The sequence below is a fragment of the Oncorhynchus mykiss genome, chromosome 24 (genome assembly GCF_013265735.2).
Source record: "Oncorhynchus mykiss isolate Arlee chromosome 24, USDA_OmykA_1.1, whole genome shotgun sequence".
Lineage (NCBI taxonomy): Eukaryota > Metazoa > Chordata > Actinopteri > Salmoniformes > Salmonidae > Oncorhynchus > Oncorhynchus mykiss.
This window is the reverse complement of record NC_048588.1, coordinates 25,945,807-25,967,854: the sequence shown is the minus strand read 5'-3', so window position 1 is coordinate 25,967,854 and position 22,048 is coordinate 25,945,807. Positions and strand designations below refer to the sequence as shown.

The 22,048-nt window shown below is 40.2% G+C and overlaps 1 protein-coding gene across 1 annotated transcript; it reads right to left on the bottom strand.

The window, feature by feature from the left end:
* Positions 1-1,620: 1,620 nt before the first annotated feature.
* On the bottom strand, positions 1,621-20,200 carry LOC110504076 (retinal guanylyl cyclase 2-like). The gene is made up of 20 exons (XM_021582896.2): positions 19,773-20,200; positions 18,753-19,572; positions 17,716-18,017; positions 17,065-17,419; positions 16,729-16,813; positions 16,492-16,588; positions 16,271-16,405; positions 16,064-16,144; positions 15,602-15,778; positions 15,271-15,427; positions 14,545-14,694; positions 14,063-14,211; positions 8,525-8,688; positions 8,126-8,318; positions 7,759-7,933; positions 4,471-4,569; positions 3,761-3,855; positions 3,578-3,663; positions 3,245-3,340; positions 1,621-2,604 (listed from the first exon to the last, which is right to left on the bottom strand). The coding sequence occupies exons 2-19, from the start codon at positions 19,498-19,500 to the stop codon at positions 3,268-3,270; spliced, it is 3,321 nt and encodes a 1,106-aa protein (XP_021438571.2). The 5' UTR covers positions 19,501-19,572; positions 19,773-20,200; the 3' UTR covers positions 1,621-2,604; positions 3,245-3,267.
* Between the last annotated feature and the right edge of the window lie 1,848 nt (positions 20,201-22,048).

Below are 22,048 nucleotides of genomic sequence, written 5' to 3'. Positions count from 1 at the left end.
TCACTATACCCAGTGGCTCCAAATGCCCCGCTTAAAAATGGCAAGACTTTTTTACAGAAATATTACATAGACGATCTATAACAAGCGGATACAGCATGCATATACATTTTTTTGAATTTCTAGAGGTCAATGTAACACAGAAATCCACAGTTCAAATTAAAAATTGAATATATGTGTCTGTCCTTATTTTTTGCATTGTATCATTGTCCCCAAATAACACTATTTTTTTCTCATACAAACAAACACATGATTAATATAGGGAATTATTTATCTATATACCAATCTACTGACAATACAGATAGATATATATACAATATATATACACTACCGTTCAAAAGTTTGGGGTCACTTAGAAAAATCCTTGATTTTGAAACAAAAGCTTTTTTTTTGTATGTTAAAATAACTTCAAATTAATCAGAAATACAGTGGAGACATTGTTAATGTTGTAAATGACTATTGTAGCTGGAAACGGCTGATTTTTAATGGAATATCTACATAGGCGTACAGAGGCCCATTATCAGCAACCATGTTCCAATGGCACGTTGTGTTAGCTAATCCAAGTTTATCAATTTAAAAGGCTAATTGATCATTAGAAAACCCTTTTGCAATTATTTTAGCACAGCTGAAAACTAATGTGATGTTTAAAGAAGCAATAAAACTGGCCTTCTTTAGACTAGTTGAGTATCTGGAGAATCAGCATTTGTGGGTTCGATTACAGGCTCAAAATGGCCAGAAACAAATAACTTTCTTCGTCAGTCTATTCTTGTTCTGAGAAATTAAGGCTATTCCATGCGAGAAATTGCTAAGAAACTGAAGATCTCGTACAACGCTGTGAACTACTCCCTTCACAGAACAGCGCAAACTGTCTCTAACGGGTATTGAAAGAGGAGTGGGAGGCACCAGTGCACAACTGGGCAAGAGTACAAGTACATTAGAGTGTCTAATTTGAGAAACTGACACCTCACAAGTCCTCAACTGGCAGCTTCATTAAATAGCACCCGCAAAACACCAGTCCCAACGTCAACAGAGAAGAGGCGACTGGGGGATGCTGGCCTTCTAGGCAGAGTTCCTCTGTCCAGTGTCTGCATTCTTTTGCCCATCTTAATCTTTTCTTTTTATTGGCCAGTCTGAGATATGGCTAGAAGGCCAGCACCACCTCTTCACTGTTGACGTTGAGACTGGTGTTTCGTTTCTTGCCAATTTCTCGCATGGAATAGCCTTCATTTCTCAGAATAAGAATAGACTGACGAGTCTCAGAAGAAAGGTCTTTTTTTCTGGCCATTTTGAGGCTGTAATCGAACCCACAAATGCTGATGCTCCAGATACTCAACTAGTCTAAAGAAGGCCAGTTTTATTGCTTCTTTAAACATCACAACAGTTTTCAGCTGTGCTAAAATATTTTTTTTCAAGTGATCAATTAGCCTTTTAAAAGGATAAACTTGGATTAGCTAACACAACGTGCCATTGGAACACAGGAGTGATTTTTGCTGATAATGGGCCTCTGTACGCCTATGTAGATATTCTATAAAAAATCTGCCGTTTCCAGCTAAAATAGTCATTTACAACATTAACAATGTCTACACTGTATTTCTGATCAATTTGATATTATTTTAATGGACAATAAATTGGATTTTCTTTCAAAAACAAGGACATTTCGAAGTGACCCCAAACTTTTTAACGGTAGAGTATATTTCCTCTCACAACTTTGGAATGCTAACCTTACATTCTTACAAAGGTTTTTGGCCATAACTTAAAAATGGAATTTCATATTTTCCCATAACTAACTAAAATGAACTCTCTTCAGATAAGTGCTCCTTTCAAAATGTTTAGAAGAGTGATGAAACAATAACAAAAATAGAAAATAATTTCCATTATGCATGTGATTAAAAGCTACAGTACAGTATGGGAGTGGAGAGATTACAGTAGATCATTCTGTTGAGGTCTGGGACTTCAACTCCACTTGGCCATGTCCAGATGGGTTACAGTTTATGTCAAACTGATGTCAAAAGTTGAAATGTTTTGCATTTTAGCTAACTTTACCCCTAACCCTTTTCCTAACCTTAATTAAACTTAATTCTCATAAGTTACTACATTCATTCTCCTAACTTGCTGCGTAAATTCTCCTAACCCGCTACGATAAGTTTGTTTTGACATAAACTGTATCCCATCTAGACAAAAATACTCCACTGACACGAAGCCACTTAGTGGCCAATGGGAGTCCAGAGAAATAAGTGCATAGTTCATTAAGAAGACATGCACTATCCCTGTCGCAGGACAGTAATTCAACAACCTTCATTTCATTAGTGTTCTCCCTTTCTGCTGTGCTGGCCACAAGCAGATTACACAGACAGCAGCCAGGCAAATCCTATTAAAGGAGACCATGTAAGCCGCAGTGAGTAGGCCGGTCCATGCCCTCTGTCCACCAGTCCTTCATCATCCTTTTCTCTTCCTCTCTCTGTCTTCGGATGTGACCTCCTCCTCTCCCCATTTTTGTCTCTCTCTATCTCTGTCTCATCTGCTCAGATTTTAGGCTTGTCCACCTCCCGGTTGGCCTTGCGAAATATCGTCTTGATCTCATCTGTCACCATCTCTTGCCAGTTGTCCCTGAGAATGGAAGATCCAAAAACATTTAAACTCTACGTACTTCCACTTCAAACAATAGAAGGACTATCAGATTATTGCAAACATGGCAATTGGAGAAACAAGACGAGACAAGATGACATGGCAGAAGAAGCAGAATGTTAATTGTCTTCGAGGATAGGAGGCTGGTGATGGGAGGACGGCTCATATTAATGGCTGGAATGGAGTGAATTACGTGGTATCACACACATGGAAACCATGTATTTGATGTGCACCATTCCAATTATTCCGTTCCAGCCATTACTACGAGCCCATCCTCCCCACCTGTGTCTTAGAAGTGCTGCCTCAAATAAGAAGGTGAAAAGAACGGAAGGACGGTAATGACGGTGAACCACTCGATTAACCAAAATGAATAGAGCTTTTCTGGGATGGTCAAGGTCTGCTCTGCTTTTAACGGTATTGAAGGTGATAAGATTAGAAGATTAGAGAAGAGATCAGATCAAGAGACTATGGATGAACAGTATAGGGGGTGGGGGTAGTAGAGGGGGCTCAACAAAACCACACAGATTGTGAAAGCCACAAACCACATGCAACAGAAGACACCACACAACAACTAGATTTTCACCATGACACAACAGAGCACGGCATGCAAATTGCTAGCTACCTCCTCGATTTTGACTCAGAGAATCAAGCTTTTTCTTTGCTTTTTTTTCTCTTGTACGCTGCTATATCCTCTGGGTTCAGTCCATGATTGTCATCCCTAAAGTAGACAACACATGTACTGTAACACCACCATAACAGCCTCAATCACATCCTGGTACTCATTGGGACTCCATTTTGCTCATGCAGTGAATGATGAGAAAATGAGTGAAATTATTACACATAAACTGCTGTATAATCAATTAACAAATATTCACTGAATGAAATGTAGACATGTTAAGATTAACTTAGTTCTCGGCAGGGTCTCAACATAAGGTACGGTATTGTGAGGTCTTACCCTGGTTTAATCTCTGGAGGCTTCGGTAAAGGCTTTGTGAAGTTTTCTTTCCCAACCAGCCAGTATGTCTCTTCAATGCCTTTACCCTGTAGGAACACATCATTATTCATCATTTATTTATAAACAGTTGAAAGAAATCCTACAGGTGAACACATAGGATAATGTATTGTGAGGTGTTTATACCTTCAGCTCTGTCATGCCCCTGATGTCTATCTTGTAGCCCTCGTTGAGGGAGCGCAGGATCTTCACAGTGCTCATGTTTACATGAATTCTATAAGCTGAAAGGAAATAACACTGTCACGACAAACCATACCAGCAAAATAATGCAGACATCCTGAGCAGAAATACACTGAGTGTACAAAACATTAACAATACCTGCTCTTTCTATGACATAGACTGACCAGGTGAATCCAGGTGAAAGATATGACCCCTTATTGATGTCACTTGTTAAATCCACTTCAATCATTGTAGATGAAGGGGGAGGAGACAGATTAAAAATGATTTTTAAGCTTTGAGACAATTGAGACATGGATTGTGTATGTGTGCCATTCAGAGGCTGAATGGGCAAGACAAAATACTTCAGTGCTTTTGAACGGGGTATGGTAGAAGGTGCCAGCCCAGGCGAACCGGTTTGTGTCAAGAACTGCAACGCTGCTGGGTTTTTCACACTCAACAGTTTCCCGTGTGTAACAAGAATGTTCCACCCAAAGGACATCCAGCCAACTTGACGCAACTGTGGGAAGCAATGGAGTCGACATGGGACAGCATCCCTGTGGAAAGCTTTCCACACCTTGTGGAGTCCATGCCCTGACGAATTGAGGCTGTTCCAACTCAATATTAGGAAGGTGTTCTTAATGTTTTGTAAATCAACACCAAGAACCTCTGATACTCACGCAGCCCAGTGGATTCCATACGCGAGGCGGTGTTGACTGTGTCTCCGAAAAGGCAGTACCGAGGCATGGTCAGACCCACCACCCCAGCAACACATGACCCTGTACACACACAACACATGAGCATCACATCTCAGACATCACATTGAGAAACCAAACCCTGGCCTGCTACTGTTTCAGCCGCCCTCGTTATGAATGATGGATTCCTACATACAGACAGTTAGAAAAGGAAATAGAATCAAAGTAATTGATTGTGATATGAAGAGCTTATTTCCAAAACACTATATCCACAAATTGTTCACATTGGTGCTTATGGTTAGCTTCATATTCGTGTTAAACATTACTTTTCCAATTCATCGATTTTAAGTGTGTATTAAAATGTAGTTATTTTTTGCAAAACCCTATACAGCATTGTTTAGCTAGAATGGAATGTTCGCACACTGTATATTTGACTGCGATATGTGGTTGTCTCAACTAGCTACCTTAAGATGAATGCACTCACGGTAAGTTGCTCTGGTTAAGAGCCTCCGCTAAATGACAAAAATGTCAAATGTTAATGTTTATGTCTTATATAACTGTATTGATAAAACATTTTTAAATGTAACTTCTTATGGCTGGGGGTCAGTATTGAGTAGCTTGGATGAATAAGTTGCCCAAAGTAAACGGCCTGCTCCTCAGTCTCAGTTGCTAATATATGCATAGTATTATTAGTATCGGATAGAAAACACTCTAAAGTTTCTAAAACTGTTTGAATGATGTCTTTGAGTATAACATAACTCATATGGCAGGCAAAATCCTGAGGAGAAATCAAAACAGGAAGTGAGAAATCTGAGCTTTGTATGTATTCACCAGAGTCCCCAATGAAATCCCCTTGAGATATTAATCACATTGCACTGCCTAGGGGTTCCACTAGATGTCAACCATCAATAGAAATTTGAATGAGACTTCTACGGTGTTGTGGGAGTGAATGAGAGCAGAATCTATCAGATGTCTGGCAGTCAGCCATTTTCTGATCACGCGCATTCCTCATGGTATTCACTTGCGTTCCATTGCTCATGAAGACACGAAGGAATACTCCGGTTGGAACTTTATTGAAGCTATATGTTAAAAACATCCTAATGATTGATTCTGTACTTAGTTTGAAATGTTTCTTCGACCTGTAATATAACGTTTTGAAGTTTTTGTCCGATCTAACGCTGACCAGAATGAGCGTTTGGATATGTATGCCAAACGCGCTAACAAAAGAAGGTATTTGGTCATAAATAACGGACATTATCGAACAAAACAAACATTTATTGTGGACCTGGGATTCCTGGAGTGCTTTCTGATGTAGATCATCATCAAAGGTAAGGGAATATTTATCATGTAATTTCTTGTTTATGTTGACGCCATCGTTGCGGCTATTGTGACTTTTACTCCGGAGCGCCGTCTCAGATTATTGCATGGGTTTCTTTTTCCGTAAAGTTGAAAAAAAATCTGACAGCGGTTGCATTAAGGAGAGGTATATCTATAATTCCATGTGTTTAACTTGTATTATCATCTACATTTATGATGAGTATTTCTGTTGAATGATGTGACTATGCAAAATCATTGGATGTTTTTGGAACTAGTGAATGTAACGCGCCAATGTAAACTCATATTTTGATAAATATGAACTTCATCAAACAAAACATACATGTAATGTGTAACATAAAGTCCTATGAGTGTCATCTGATGAAGATGATCAAAGGTTAGTGATTCATTTTATCTCTATTTCTGCTTTTTGTGGCTATGTGGTGACCTAACATAATCGTTTGTGGTGCTTTTGCTATAAAGCACATTTGAAATCGGACACTGTGATAGGATTAACAACAAGATTAGCTTTAAAATGGTATGAGATACATGCATACATGCAGGAATTTTAATTATGAGATTTTTGATGTTTTGAAATTGGCGCTCTGCACTTTCACTGGCTGTTGTCATATCGCTCCCGTTAACGGGATTGCAGCCATAAGACGTTTTTACATATATCACAAATGTACCATTTGTACAGTTCTTTATTAAAAATGTAGTTATTCGTTACATTTGAATGTGTAAAACCTAGCAATACTACTTATTTCTTGAAGAGTAAGGTGAATATATCGTGTTTTGAGAAAACAATTGATTATTTGTCTCTCTAAAATGAAACGATTAAGTGATAGATTTTAAACAAATACATGTCTGTCATTGAACAAACCCATGCCATGATTAGATATTGAAAAAAAACACCAATCTCTTTCATAAGTTCTTTAAAACTTCTTACGGCTGAGATCCCGCTAACGGGATTGATATGACAACAGCCAGTGAAAGTGCAGGGCGCCAAATTCAAACAACAACAAATTAAAATTCCTCAAACATACAAGTATTTTACACCACTTTAAAGATAAACTTGTTGTTAATCCCACCACAGTGTCCGATTTCAAAAAGGCTTTACGACGAAAGCACACCAAACGATTATGTTAGGTCAATACCTAGTTACAGAAAAACACAGCCATTTAGGTCAGTACCTAGTCACAAAAACCAGAAATAGAGATAAAATGAATCACTAACCTTTGATGATATTCATCAGATGACACTCATAGGACTTCATGTTACACAATACATGTATGTTTTGTTCGAGAATTCCTTTGTCTTTAGAAATGCTATGGAACGCAGCTACCTCTCATGGGAGCGTGCCTGACTGAGCTCATGGCCTTCTGCCAGACCTCTTACTCAATCAGCTCTTATTCTCTCCTCCTTCACAGTAGAAGCCTCAAATAAGGTTCTAAAGATTTTTGACATCTAGTGGAAGCCTTAGGAAGTGCAATTGGACCAAATGTACACTGTATCTTGGATAGGCAAAAAGTTGAAAAACTACAAACCTCAGATATCCCACTTCCTGGTGGATTTCTTTCTCAGGTTTTTGCCTGCCATATGAGTTCTGTTATACTCACAGACATCATTCAAACAGTTGCAGAAACTTCAGAGTGTTTTCTATCCAAATCTAATAATATGCATATCTTAGCTTCTGGGCCTGAGTAGCAGGCAGTTTACTCTGGGCACCTTATTCATCCAAGCTACTCAATACTGCCCCCCCAGCCATAAGAAGTTTAAACAATATAAGCTAATTTACCAACATTTCAGAAAATGGATATATGGTGTTTTGGAAAGAAACTCTTCATATTTATAAACACCTTACTTTGGCATACCATTGAGCAAGATTGATCATCTAGCTAATCAGCCTAACTTCAGAGTGTGTCTGCCAGGCAGGGACAACCCAATGCCCTCTCTCACCTGAGTGTATCCCTATTCGTATCCTGACGGGAATGCCGGGCATGTGGCGCATCTGGAAGGTGCCCACAGAGCTCAGGATGTTCAGGGACATGTTGGCTATTTCCGCTGCGTGTTTGTTGCCATTTCTCTTGGGTAGACCTGATGCCACCATGTAGGCATCACCAATGGTCTCCACCTATACAATGCAAACAAGCAGGCATACAGTGAAACATTGGCACGTTGATACTAAAAAAAATCATCACGTCACTTGATCTGTGCTGTTGTGAAGCTCCCCTGGCACGACACCCCAACCCGTTTCCAGCAACTATGATGCCTCGGCTCAGCTCATTTTGGTTCAACACAGTAGTGTGAAAATAGTATAACTGACCTTGTATACGTCGTGGTTGCTGAGCACAGCGTCGAACAGCGTGTACAGGTCATTAAGCAGGTCCACCACCTCGATGGGATCACTGAGGGAAGAGATGGTGGTGAAGCCTACTATGTCACTGAAGTAGATGGTAACCTGGTCAAAGTACTCTGGCTCCACCGTCGCACCCGTCTTCAGAGCCTCTGCCACAGAACTGTAATGTGACAGGGGACATTTTGTGTTAGTGGTAACGTGTTAGTGGTAACGTGACATAGAGCAACAAACAATCATTCGAAGTTGAAAGTAAAGTACCACATCATGTAATAAAAGGATAATACCCGTGGCATCAAACAAGAAACAAGATGCCCATTGTCTTATTTAGTTGTCTCTGTGAGTGTCATAACATGATGCTTGACTCACGGAGGTAGCATCTCAGAGAGCAGTTTCTCTGTCCTCTGTTTCTCCACTTCCAGCTCCTCTGTCCTCTCTCTGATCAGGTCTTCCAGGTTAGACGAGTACTGCTCCAGCATCCGCAACATGGAGTCAATTATGTTGGTCTTCTTGCCCTTGTTGATCAGCTTGAACTGTGACATACACCATCAACATCGGTTCACTACATTATGTAATATCAGGTATGACTTATGATCTCTGTAAAAATCCATAAAGCTGAGACAAGACTTTGTCCGTGTCTGAAAACCTGAATACTAGCGTTCTAAATAGTATGCATTTTAGGTACATTACCTGTCAAAAGGTTGGACTCACCTACACCTTCAAGGGTTTTTCTTTATTTTCTACTATTTTCTACATTGTAGAATAATAGTGAAGACATCAAAACTATGACATAACACATATGGAATCATGTAGTAACCAAAAAAGTGTTTAAAAAAATCTAAATATATTTTATATTTGAGATTCGTCAAAGTAAGCACATTTGGCCATGATAACAGCTTTGCACACTCTTGGCATTCTCTCAACCAGCTTCACCTGGAATGCATTTCAATTAACAAGGGTGCCTTGTTAAAAGTTAATTTGTGGAATTTCCTTCCTTCTTCTTGAGCCAATCAGTTGTGTTGTGACAAGGTAGGGGTGGAAAATAGAAGATAGCCCTATTTGGTAAAAAACCAAGACCATATTATGGCAAGAACAGCTCAAATAAGCAAAGAGAAACGACCGTCCATCATTACTTTAAGACATGAAGGCCAGGCAATACAGAACATTTCTAGAACTTTGAAAGTTTCTTCAAGTGCAGTCGCAAAAACCATCAAGTGCTATGATGAAACTTGCGCTCATGAGGATAAGTTCATTAGAGTTAACTGCACCTCAGATTGCAGCGCAAATAAATGCTTCACAGAATTCAAGTAACAGACACATCTCAACATCAACTGTTCAGAGGAGACTGCGTGAATCAGGCCATCATGGTCAAATTGCTGGAAAACACTACTAAAAAACACTACTAAAGGACACCAATAATAATAAGAGAATTGCTTTGGCCAAAAAACACGAGCAATGGACATTAGACCGTTGGAAATCTGTCCTTTGGTCTGATGAGTCCAAATTTGAGATTTTTGGTTCCAACTGCAGTGTCTTCGTGAGACTCAAAGTAGGTGAAAGGATGATCACCACATGTGTAGTTCCCACTGTGAAGCATGGAGTAGGAGGTGTGATGGTGTGGGGTTTCTTTGCTGGTGACAATGTCAGTGATTTATATGATTTATATGATATGGAATTTTTCAGGGAAGTTAGGAACCAATATACACAGCCAGTTAGGAAAGCTAAGGCTAGCTTTTTAAAACAGAAATTTGCATCCTGTAGCACACACTCAAAAAAGTTCTGGGACACTGTAAAGTCTATGGAGAACAAAAGCACCTCCTCCCAGTTGCCCACTGCACTGAGGCTAGGAAACATTGTCACCACCGATAAATCCACTATAATTGAGAATTTCAATAAGCATTTTTCTACGGCTGGCCATGCTTTCTACCTGGCTACCCCTACCCCGGTCAACTGCCCTGCACGCCCTACAGCAACTCGCCCAAGCCTCCCCCATTTATCCTTCACCCAAATCCAGATAGCTGACGTTCTGAAAGAGCGGCAAAATCTGGACCCCTACAAATCATTCGGGCTAGACAATCTGGACCCTCTCTTTCTAAAATGAGCTGCCAAAATTGTTGCAACCCCTATTACTAGCCTGTTCAACCTCTCTTTCGTATTGTCTGAGATTCCCAAAGATTGGAAAGCTGCCACGATCATCCCCCTCTTCAAATCCCCCTCTTCTAGTGCTGTCAGAACAGCTCACAGATCACTGCACCTGTACATAGCTCATCTGTAAATAGCCCATCCAATCTACCTCATCCCCATACTGTATTTATTTATTTATTTTGCTCCTTTGCACCCCGGTATCTCTACTTGCACATTCATCTTCTGCACATCTATCACTCCAGTGTTTAATTGGTATATTGTAATTACTTCGCCACCATGGCCTATTTATTGCCTTACCTCCCTTATCTTACCTCATTTGCACACACTGTATATAGACTTTTTCTACTGTATTATTGACTGTATGTTTGTTTATTCCATGTGTACTTGTGTTGTTGTATGTGTCGAACTGCTTTGCTTTGTCTTGGCCAAGTCACAGTTGTAAATGAGAACTTGTTCTCAACTAGCCTACCTGGTTAAATAAAGGTGAAATAAATGTATTTAGAATTCAAGGCACACTTAACCAGCATGGCTACCACAGCATTCTGCAGCGATACGCCATCCCATCTGGTTTGTGTAAGGGCAATTTGACCATGAAGGAGAGTGATGGAGTGCTACATCAGATGACCTGGCCTCCACAATTACTCGACCTCAACTCAAATTAGATGGTTTGGGATGAGTTGAACTGCAGAGTGAAGGAAATGCAGCCAAAAAGTGCTCTGCATATGTGGGAACTCCTTCAAAACGGTTGGAAAATCATTCCAGGTGAAGCTGGTTGAGAGAATGCCAAGAGTGTGCAAAGCTGTCATCAAGGCAAAGGGGGGCTACTTGTCACGCCCTGACCATAGAGAGCTGTTTATTATCTATGTTGGTTGGGTCGGGGTGTGATTTATTTTTTTATTTTACCTTTATTTAACCAGGCAAGTCAGTTAAGAACAAATTCTTATTTTCAATGACGGCCTGGGAACAGTGGGTTAACTGCCTGTTCAGGGGCAGAACAACAGATTTTGTACCTTGTCAGCTCGGAGGTTTGAACTCGCAACCTTCCGGTTACTAGTCCAACACTCTAACCACTAGGCTACCCTGCCGCCCCAGGGTGGGTTATCTAGGGTGGGTTATCTAGGGGAATTGCATTTCTATGTTGATCTGATATGGTTCACAATCAGAGGCAGCTGTTTATCGTTGTCTCTGATTGGGGATCATATTTAGGTAGCCATTTCCCCATTGTATTTGTGGGATCTTGACTATGTTTGTGTGTAGTTGCTTTCTGCACTGCATGTAGCGTCACGTTTCATTTATTCGCTTTATTATTTTTGTGCTTTAAGTTTCTCTTCTAAATAAAGGATGGAAACATATCACACTGTATCTTGGTCCATTCATTATTACGAGCGTGACATTACTTTGAAGAATCTAAAATACATGATTACTACATGATTCCATATGTGTTATTTCATAGTTTTGATGTCTTCATTGTTATTCTACAATGTAGAAAATAGTAAAAATAAAGAAAAACCCTTCAATGAGTAGGTGTGTCCAAACTTTTGACTGGTACTGTATGCAAAAATAGAACGTTTCATAGTGAGTGAAATTTCAAAACTCAAGTATGCTTTAAATTGAGCATTATTTGATGACACATTCTCAGGATGGGTGAGCCGAGTATGTTAGTTGTTGCGTACTGCATTTGTTTTTACTAAACCGTACGTTCTAAATAGTGTGTAATACGATTAGTACACAGTATCTCGTTTTATTAAGTAGTAGGCAAGACTGATTTTGGACCCGGCCCATGAGTGCTGAGAGACCAATTTCTGCTGTCCAAAGCCTATAATTACCCAGACATATTCCCTGCATTATCTTGCTATGACACTGACAGCAGGTAACTGTAAGAATATTTCCCAAGATAAATACACAACGCAGAGGACGAGAGGTCAATAGAGTACAAAAGGTCAAGAGGACTAAAAGTCAACAGAGTACTAACGACTAATGGAAATAGTGTTAGAAATTAATGATCAATGGGTCAGAGACATGGGAGGAATTTCAGTCTGGGACTCATAGCTATATGGCAAGTTCTCATTGGTCCAAATTGATTCCTGAAATAGTATACTTGTTATTTAGCCATTGGCCCAGTTTTATTACAAGGAAATCCAATTGTTCAACCACAGGCTATGGCTGGGTTCTAAAGTACATCCTGTCCCTTTGTTCTGATGAGACAATCACAGGAGAGAATCACAGGAGAAAATCACTGAAGAGAATAACTGAAGAGAATCACTGAGGACAGGGGAGAATGAACTACAGTTGAAGTCGGAGGTTTACATACACTTAGGTTGGAGTCATTAGAACTCGTTTTTCAACCACTCCACAAATTTCTTGTTAACAAACTATAGTTTTGGCAAGTCGGTTAGGACATCTACTTTGTGCATGACACAAGTCATTTTTCCAACAATTGTTTACAGACAGATTATTTCACTTATAATTCACTGTATCACAATTCCAGTAGGTCAGAATGTTACATACACTAAGTTGACTGTGCCTTTAAACTGCTTGGAAAATTCCAGAAAATGATGTCATGACTTTAGAAGCTTCTGATAGGGTAATTGACATTATTTGAGTCAAATGGTGGATGTATTTCAGGGCCTACCTTCAAACTCAGTGCCTCTTTGCTTGACATCATGGGAAAATGAAAAAAAATCAGCCAAGACCTGAGAAAAAAAATTGTAGACCTCCACAAGTCTGGTTCATCCTTGGGAGCAATTTACAAATGCCTGAAGGTACCACGTTCATCTTTACAAACAATAGTACGCAAGTGTAAACAACATGGGACCACTCAGCCGGGACCACACATACCGCTCAGGAAGGAGACGAGTTCTGTCTCCTAGAGATGAACGTACTTTGGTGAGAAAAGTGCAAATCAATCCCAGAACAACAGCAAAGTACCTTGTGAAGATGCTGGAGGAAACAGGTAGAAAAGTATCTATATCCACTGTAAAACGTGTCCTATATCGACATAACTTGAAAGGCCGCTAAGCAAGGAAGAATCCACTGCTCTAAAACCGCCATTAAAAAAAGCTAGACTACAGTTTGCAACTGCACATGGGGACAAAGATCGTACTTTTTGGAGAAATGTCCTCTGGTCTGATGAAACAAAAATAGAACTGTTTGGCCATAATGACCATTGTTATGTTAGGAGGAAAAAGGGTTATAGGTGCAAGCCGAAGAACATCATCCCAACCATGAATAAAATGCAAATTAATTACTTAAAAATCCAGAAATTCCCATGTGATTTTCTGGATTTTTGTTTTAGATTCCGTCTCTCACAGTTGAAGTGTACCTATGATAAAAATTACAGACCTCTACATGCTTTGAAAGTAGGAAAACCTCCAAAATCGGCAGTGTATCAAATACTTGTTCTCCCCACTGTTTGTAAACTTCTGACCCACTGGGAATGTGATGAAAGAAATAAAAGCTGAAATAAATCATTCTCTCTACTATTATTCTGACATTTCACTTTCATAAAATAAAGTGGTGATCATAACTGACCTAAAACAGGGAATTTTTACTAGGATTAAATGTCAGGAATTGTGAAAAACTTAATTTAAATGTATTTGGCTAAGTTGTATGTAAACTTTCGACTTCAACTGTACCTCTCAGTATAACATCTCCTCTTTGAATAAACCTATTTTTCTCCCCCTGATTTGATTTGGGGTGTGTTTTATTGAAGAGTAATGTCAACTGCTAATATAACCATGGAGACAGATGAGTGTTGCTGACCCGGTCAAAGATCTCATCGAAGGCTGGTCTCCGGTCAGGCTGTTCACTCCAGCACTGTTTCATCAGCTGAATACACTCCAGAGGAGCCTGATCTGGGGCCACCGTAGGCCTGCACATGGGAGGAGGCTTCTTCACCTTACGGATGATCTCTGATTGGGAGGAAGAGAGAAAGAGAGGTGAGAGGTTATATAGCAACAGCACTAGAGCATAACAACTCATTACACAGCTTATTGGCAGCTGGTACTAGACAGTTGGTCAAAGCAAAGCAGAAATGCTGTACAATATGTAGCTACATTATACACTGTAGATAGGGAAATTATTGTGATTTACAACTCTGACATTACTCGATAGATACCAGTATAACTAATCAATCAATTGATGTTGATCCACAAAATACCAAAAAATTACCTCAAGGTAAAACAAAACATTTCCTCTCAGAGTGGATTGTATGGTTTTGCCTGTTTTTTATCCCCCAGACCTACCCGCAGGAGTCAGACCCAGCATGCAATACGGAAGTCCTCGGACAACCACCTCCTGGAGTATAATGGCAAAACTATACACATCTCCTTTATAGGTGCCCTTCCGAGAGTTCTCCACGTCTCGGAGGAACTCTGGAGCTGTCCAAAACTGATCTGAGATAAAGAAGCACAGAGTCATGATTTTGGCATGGTAGTTAAATGCAGCACATTTAAATGACATAGATGTATGCTCACAAACTAGAAATACAAATGGTTGTGTTTGAAGTCCATCTTTAAAGGTCCAATGCAGCAATTTTAATTTCAATATCAAATCATTTCTGGGTAACAATTAAGTACCTTACAAAAATAGCTTCTTAGTAAAATGACATTTCTCAAGCAAGAATTTTGCTAGGACTGTCTGGGAGTGGTCTGAGAGAGGGGCCTAACTGGAGGATCCTAGTGGGAGGGATGTGTAACCTGAAAACTGTTATTGGCAGAGAGGAGGGAAAACTCTCTTTGTTATGATGTCACCTGGTGGTCCAACACACCACCCATGCAAAACAAGCTGAAATTTAAGGCGGTATTTTCAAATAACTCTTACACTAAAAGGGCATTAACATAATTTTCAAAATTTCACAGAGTTATTTCAACCTCATAGTGTGGAAATATATATCACATTTTTGACTGCACTGTCAAAAAAAGAGTGCCATTTCTTTCCCAAAAATGTGCAGATCTAGGCATAGATGTTACCTTCGGGTGGAACTAGATTTTGGGGGGATTTCTGGGATTCCAGCAGCTCGTTAAAGCCATAGTCTGTGATCTTGAGGACAAAGCGACCGTCCACCACACAGTTCCGTGACTTCAGCCGGCCGTGAGGGAACTCTCGATGGTGCAGATACTTCATACCCTGAGAGGCCAATATGATCAACACATGTAAACCATTGGTGTTACTTATGACAAAGTACTAGAAAAACAATTTAAATGAACATGATCAGGTTTTATAAGATATTTTAAAATCTTATTGGGACAAATTAGACTAGCAGAAAAAGTTCTGTAACATGACACGTCAAACATGTCATACCTTGATTAGATCCAGCAACAGAGAAGACTTGAACATCCAGTCCAGCTTCACGTCGTCGTTCCTCAGGAGGTCCTGCAGGCTGCCACGGGAACAATGCTCCGTCACCACAGCAAACATGTCACAGTCTGTGAAGAACCCCAGGAACGGATTGATGTTCTCATTTCGCAGATCCTTCATCTGGACACATTCACACAAAATTAAGACCCTAAAGTTAACAAAAACAACCTCACATCCCAGACAAGATTCTATACATTATATTATTTCTCATGTTTTCTTAATAGTATAATACTAATAATTAAATATATATATATATATGAAATAAAATGCAGTATATACATTTATATTAAATGTTTAATTAGCTATACTAGTTTAGATATTTATTTTTGCACTGTTGGGTAGAGCTCGCAAGCATTTCACTGACCTTGTGCTTGAAATTGCTGTTGTTGTTATGTTTTATTTTACCTTTGTAAAGATCTTGGTCGTGCTCTGCTTGACCTCCTTGAAATGGCCTTCTTCAAACTTTTTCAGCCACACCCAGTCACCCTGTGAAGCCATGGACAAAAATATGTGGTTTTATCCTGGCTCCATTCTCTACAAGTCACGTTGAAATCTTTTGGGATAGGAATGAAAATTCGACTTGTGGTTCAGCGGTCAACGTCGTCTACTTACCTCATAGACAGCTACATTTGTGGTCTCATGTGTTGCTGTTGTGATGCTGTCCACAGAGTGGTGCGGGTCTCCTGAATGCATACTGTTGTTGTCTATCGCACTTTTAGAGTCACCCAGGTCCTCTAGAGTGATTTTCTATGAGGCATAAAATATATGAATGAACATACAGTACATCAGATAGAGGTAATGTTGTAGAGAATCACATGGGACAATATATTTACTCTCTTGCTAAGCTGAGGGTTGATGAATGTGAGGTCCTCTAGAGTCAGTAGGATCCGATTGGGACCCTTCACCAACTGGATCTGCTGGATTCTCCTCCTGCCAGCCAATCAGAGAGCATGTCAGCCAAGATCACAGCACAGCAATACCAACTATCTCTGTCTGGGTTTATAGTCTCTATGTATCTGAACAGCATAAAAATACAGTAAGAAACAGAACAGAACAGTGAGAAGAGTTACCTTACAAACAGACTTAGACCAAGTCCTCCCACGATCATAACAAAGAGGATCACAAACACCACTATGACGAAGGTTATCTCCACACCTGAGACACAGGTAAGAGATGGAGACTAAAGACATAGTTTGGTTGTGTGATGGAAGAATGAAAGACACAAACTAACAACTTTATGTTTTACTTTAATTTATTTAGTAAATATTTCCTTAACTCTATTATTTGAACTGCATTGTTGGTTAAGGGCTTGTAAGTAAGCATTTCACGGTAAGGTCTACCTACACCTGCTGTATTCGGCGCATATGACAAATAAAATACGATTTGATTTTAAACAGATTCTCTACCTCCAGTGCAGATTGTGTTCGGTTCAAACCAACAGCTGGAGTCTGAGGGAGGAGGGGAACCCCCGGGGAAGTTAATGGACTTCCCTGCGAAGCGAACCATGTCAGCGCTCAGGTCCACCAGATAGGAGCGGTACAGCTGACCCTCCCATCCGTCGGAGTCCAGGATGACATAGTTAGTCTGGCTCTCCCCTTCAGTGTCTATCTGGATCTTCTGGTTGAAGCCAGAGAACGTCATGTTCCTGGTGAAATAAGCTAGGTTGGTCCCAGAGAGCCACTTGCCAGCTCTTCTGGCATTGTGCATGGCTTTGGCAAGGAGGTAAATACCGTTGTAAATGGTTCCAAACAGGGGGTTGACCTGGAATGCAAGGAGGCCATTGATAAATTGTTTATTTGGCTAAAGTGATTAGCTTTTCCAAAACTGAGAGTGATACATTGACCTAAAACAGATAAAATCATCAAATGACCTGAAGACTATGGTGTTTCTCCATATAACCAATATTCAATAAATGCAATCAATGGCATATTTATAATAATATTGTAATAACAATAACAATCAATTGAATAACAATCAATCAATAACAATCAATTGAAATTCAGATGGAATCCACTCACATCCCAAAAGTGAAAATATCAAAAAAGCACCCTCCTCACCTGCTGTGGGACCAGTGATATGGTGAGTTCCTCAAACCTCTTGGCCATGTTGAACGCCTCATTGAATGACATCAGATCTGAGGACACAGTGATGGTGAGCACGGCGTCGTAGGCCTGCCGCAACTTGGTGTTGTTTTGCAGGAGGAAGTAGGATGTGTTGGCGTAGGGCAGGCTGTAGAGCAGGGTGTCGTAGGGGACAAACACGTATCGGCCCTTCGTCAGACCCATCTCATGGGCCTTCAGCAGGAAGGCTGTCTGCTGCTCCCCACCAATAAGAGCAGAGTGCATGCACATGATGATCACTGGAACACACAGGACAGAGACAGTGAGGGGTCGCCACCTGGAATGACCATGTGCATGAAGGAATTGCATCTCTGTGCATGTTGCTGAATCATCCTACTGTAAAAACAAATTATTCATTCATGATAGCATTGATTCACACTTCAGAGACAACCCCTAATAAAGTTAAAAATAACTTAATCAACACAGGTTGAGGTAACATTCATCATTGGCCAACATGACCCTACCTTAAAGGGTCAATCTGTAGTTGCTGCATAACATTTGGGACTTATAAATGAATCATATGTACCCATTGATTCTAGAACAATATAACTTATGTCTCATTAGCTTATTCCAACTGTCTTATCCCATCAGAACCCGAAATTAAAGCTCATTGTACTCCAATGTTTGTAAACAAAGTAAATGTAAACAAACACTTTATAGTCTCTAACATGGTTAAAACTATGATGTTGATTTCATGGATGGTTAGTAATTGTATCCATAGCTATATCTATGAATTTGAAAGGGGTTAGATTTCTTCTACCCCATCCCTCAGTTTATTACGGAAACCAGGGCAGGGAAATGCTTTGTTATTGTTTCAGTTGAGGATGACCCTTTTAAACTGATCAATCACATAGTTGTGTAGGCCTACTGTCTTGTGAGGCTTGATAGCATAACCTGCACATACTTCACTCGTATCTCTTCAGTAACTAAAACTTCCGCAAAGAGACGGTAAAGAAATGGTTAAAAACACTCGCCTTTGATCTCCCCAGCAGCCTGGATTCTGCTCAATGTACTCTCCATCTCCGTCTCGTTCATTCCCACCGACGCTACTATGCCAACGGGAAGTCCCTGGCTCCGCAGGGAGTTGGCCACTTTACCGGCGGTGTCCATCCAGATATCCTCATTGGAAGACACGATGCCGATGTTGGCCCAACAGAAATGCTTCAACACCGTGAACAACACCCGTGTGGGTGACGGCAGTGTCCGTGCGAAGGTTGGGTAACCCTTGATTCGATCCAACTCATAGTTAATACAAGCCCAGGAAAAGATAGCTTTATCCCAGTTTTTGCTCAAAAGTGAGGCTGCGTCACAGTATCCTGGATTCGTGGGGCCGACGAAACCGTCCACCATTTTCTCGTAGTACACAAATGTGGTCAACGCTTTAGACGTTTCACATGCTTCTTGCAGGATCACGAAGTCCAATTTGCTTCCCAAATCTAAACTGAAATCCTCGTTTATTCTACCCACGGCCAATTTAGCGGCCACCGCAGGTAGGGCCTTGGAGTAGACCGGGTCGCAGTTCCAGGGCCCAAGGACCCCAACTTTGAAGATTAAACACTGGACACAGCATGGAAACGTCAAAACCCCGAGCAGGACCCATAGCAGAAAGTTATAGAATGGCAGCGTTGTAAGGCTTTGTCTGCTCTTGAAGATGGTGGGGCTGTATGGATAGTTGGATAAGTCCCATAGCACACCTCCAACATTTAGAGGAATATGTTGCATTATCCTGCTTGAGTATCCGTGTTGGTGAACTGTGATCCTACATCAGAGCATTATAAACCAAACCAAAGACACCTGCAAAAAAAAGTTTAGAGTAGCCTATTTATTTGAACATAATTTCTAATTAGGGTTAGGCTACTTCAAAGTTCATTGAACTGCATAGCGTTAAAACAAAGTAGGCTATGTGAAAGTGAGATCACTGTATTTGATAGCATGTTTTCCCAAAGATACACTCGTGAAATAGCATAACTTGAAGCATAATAGGTTGCACTTACCATTGCTTTTCTTGGCCTTCTTGAAAGCTGAGAAGCCCGAAGAGAGTTTTTTAACACTCCTGATTTTTTCCCCAGTAATCCTTACCTCACCATTTCAGTATTCTCTATATTTTCACACGTGTAAAATGTCCTACCGTTGCCCAGTTGAAGACACAACACCTCATTATCTTTCTGGTCTGTATGATAGAGTGAGGAAGAGGCATGAGCTCCCTTCTGTCTGTCAACTTCAGCACCCTAGAGAGCTCCTTACATCCCGCTGTTCGCGCTTCACGAGGCTATCGCGCGCTACACAGGTTCACTCCACACGCAAGTTACATTTTTCTCACCTTATAATATTAGCTCATTAGATTCAAACAGACTAACATTATGCATTATTGTAAGGTATCCTTGGAAAGTCAAGGTTACCTGATGCTCAACAGGTTGCAGAAACTTAGATTACTAAAGCATTCAAATTAAAGCGATATTTTCTTCAATGTCAAACTTATTTATATTGAATTTTTAACGAATATATATTGTACATTATAACAGGCCAAGATCAACCACGCCAATTCAATCAAAGCCCTTTCAAAGTGACCTGTAGGCAAAACGGGTGCTGCACACGGACCTAATCCATATTCGGTAAGGCATACTATAAGAGGATTGTCAATGCACGTTGGAGTCTCTGAAACACATTACCGTCCCACAAAGCCTTGTCAAGATAGTAGCTTATATTCTATAGAATATCACATTTTGATTTACAGAGAGGGCTCTAAAGAAATATAATTAGACATTTTCTATTTGCCACTAATAACAGTGATGAAGATGAAAAACTGAAAGTATTTTTTTCTAGGGTAATTTAACTTATTATTTTCCTTTGCCATGGAGACAGCTTGTTGCATGAACAATATGCATCGAGCAATAATTGGTCTGATGCGTTTATGTGACAATGATAGGCCTCACACTTAAATTGAATTTGCTCTCAGGTGTTGAGGGAATAATTAACGTTAACGAAGGGTTCTCCCTGCTCGTGTATCCCCCGAGCTCCTCAATATTTGCCTGCGTCAGTCATTTCAGCTGTTTTGACGTCGCATTTCAGGAACACAGTACCAATTTAGACAGATTAGGCTAGTGGCAGGGCCTCCCCAAAAAAATTATACCCCTACCCGAGGTCGAACAAAACACAACCATATTTTTTCACATCTCTAATTTGTCCATTTATTAAATGGTTGGTTATGAAAAAATATTTTACTCAAAAACTAAACTCAAAACGTGCTGGCTGGAGGGGGGATGGGTCACATAAACTCATGTAACCCAATATTGCAAGCGCTGATATTGCTCAAATTTGGAATACAAATAGTCAGTTGTCTGCCTGACATACACAAATAAACCGCATTAGGATATCATATGCATCTAGCCAATTGTGTGCCGCCCGTGACAGACTTGAACCCAGAATACCCAGAATATCTAGAGGCACAGCTAGCACTGCGATGTAGTGCCTTAGACCACTGCACCACTCGGGAGGACCCAGACATTACCATTTTCTGAGACAATTTTCACTGTCTCAGCCCACTTGTTTTCATTAGAGCCAGTTACAATAGCTTCAACACAAAAAAAACTTGTAACTGTATGTATTTTTGGCAGGCAGGACAATACAGCACCGAATGAGAGCAAACTTGACTTGAGAGTTGTCTATTAATCAGCAACAAAGCATTTCATAAACGGGAGACATTGGAGATGTGAAAAAATATGGTTGTGCTTTGTAGGGGTATCTCAAAACCTAAAGCCCTTTTTGAGGATTGTCCACTTGCCTAGATACAAACAACTGGCTTTCGGCATCGGGACTCAGAGACACGTAACTTTGAAGCAAGTGACTTTTCATAGCAGGTTAGGAAAGCATTTTTGCTAACCCTTAAGCTAATTCTCCAAACCTGCTACGTTAATTATTCTAATCTGCTGCGTAAATTCTCCTAACCTGCTACAAAAAAGTTGTGGCGCGTTTTTAGGGAATCTCTTTCGACATCACAACATAGAGAAATGTAAGATAGATATCATGCACCGGCCTATATTTGAATATTGACAGACCTACTATATTTGAATATGGACAGGCCTACTATATTTGAATATTGACAGACCTACTATATTTGAATATGGACAGACCTACTATATTTGAATATGGACAGGCCTACTATATTTGAATATGGACAGACCTACTATATTTGAATATGGACAGACCTACTATATTTGAATATGGACAGGCCTACTATATTTGAATATGGACAGACCTACTATATTTGAAT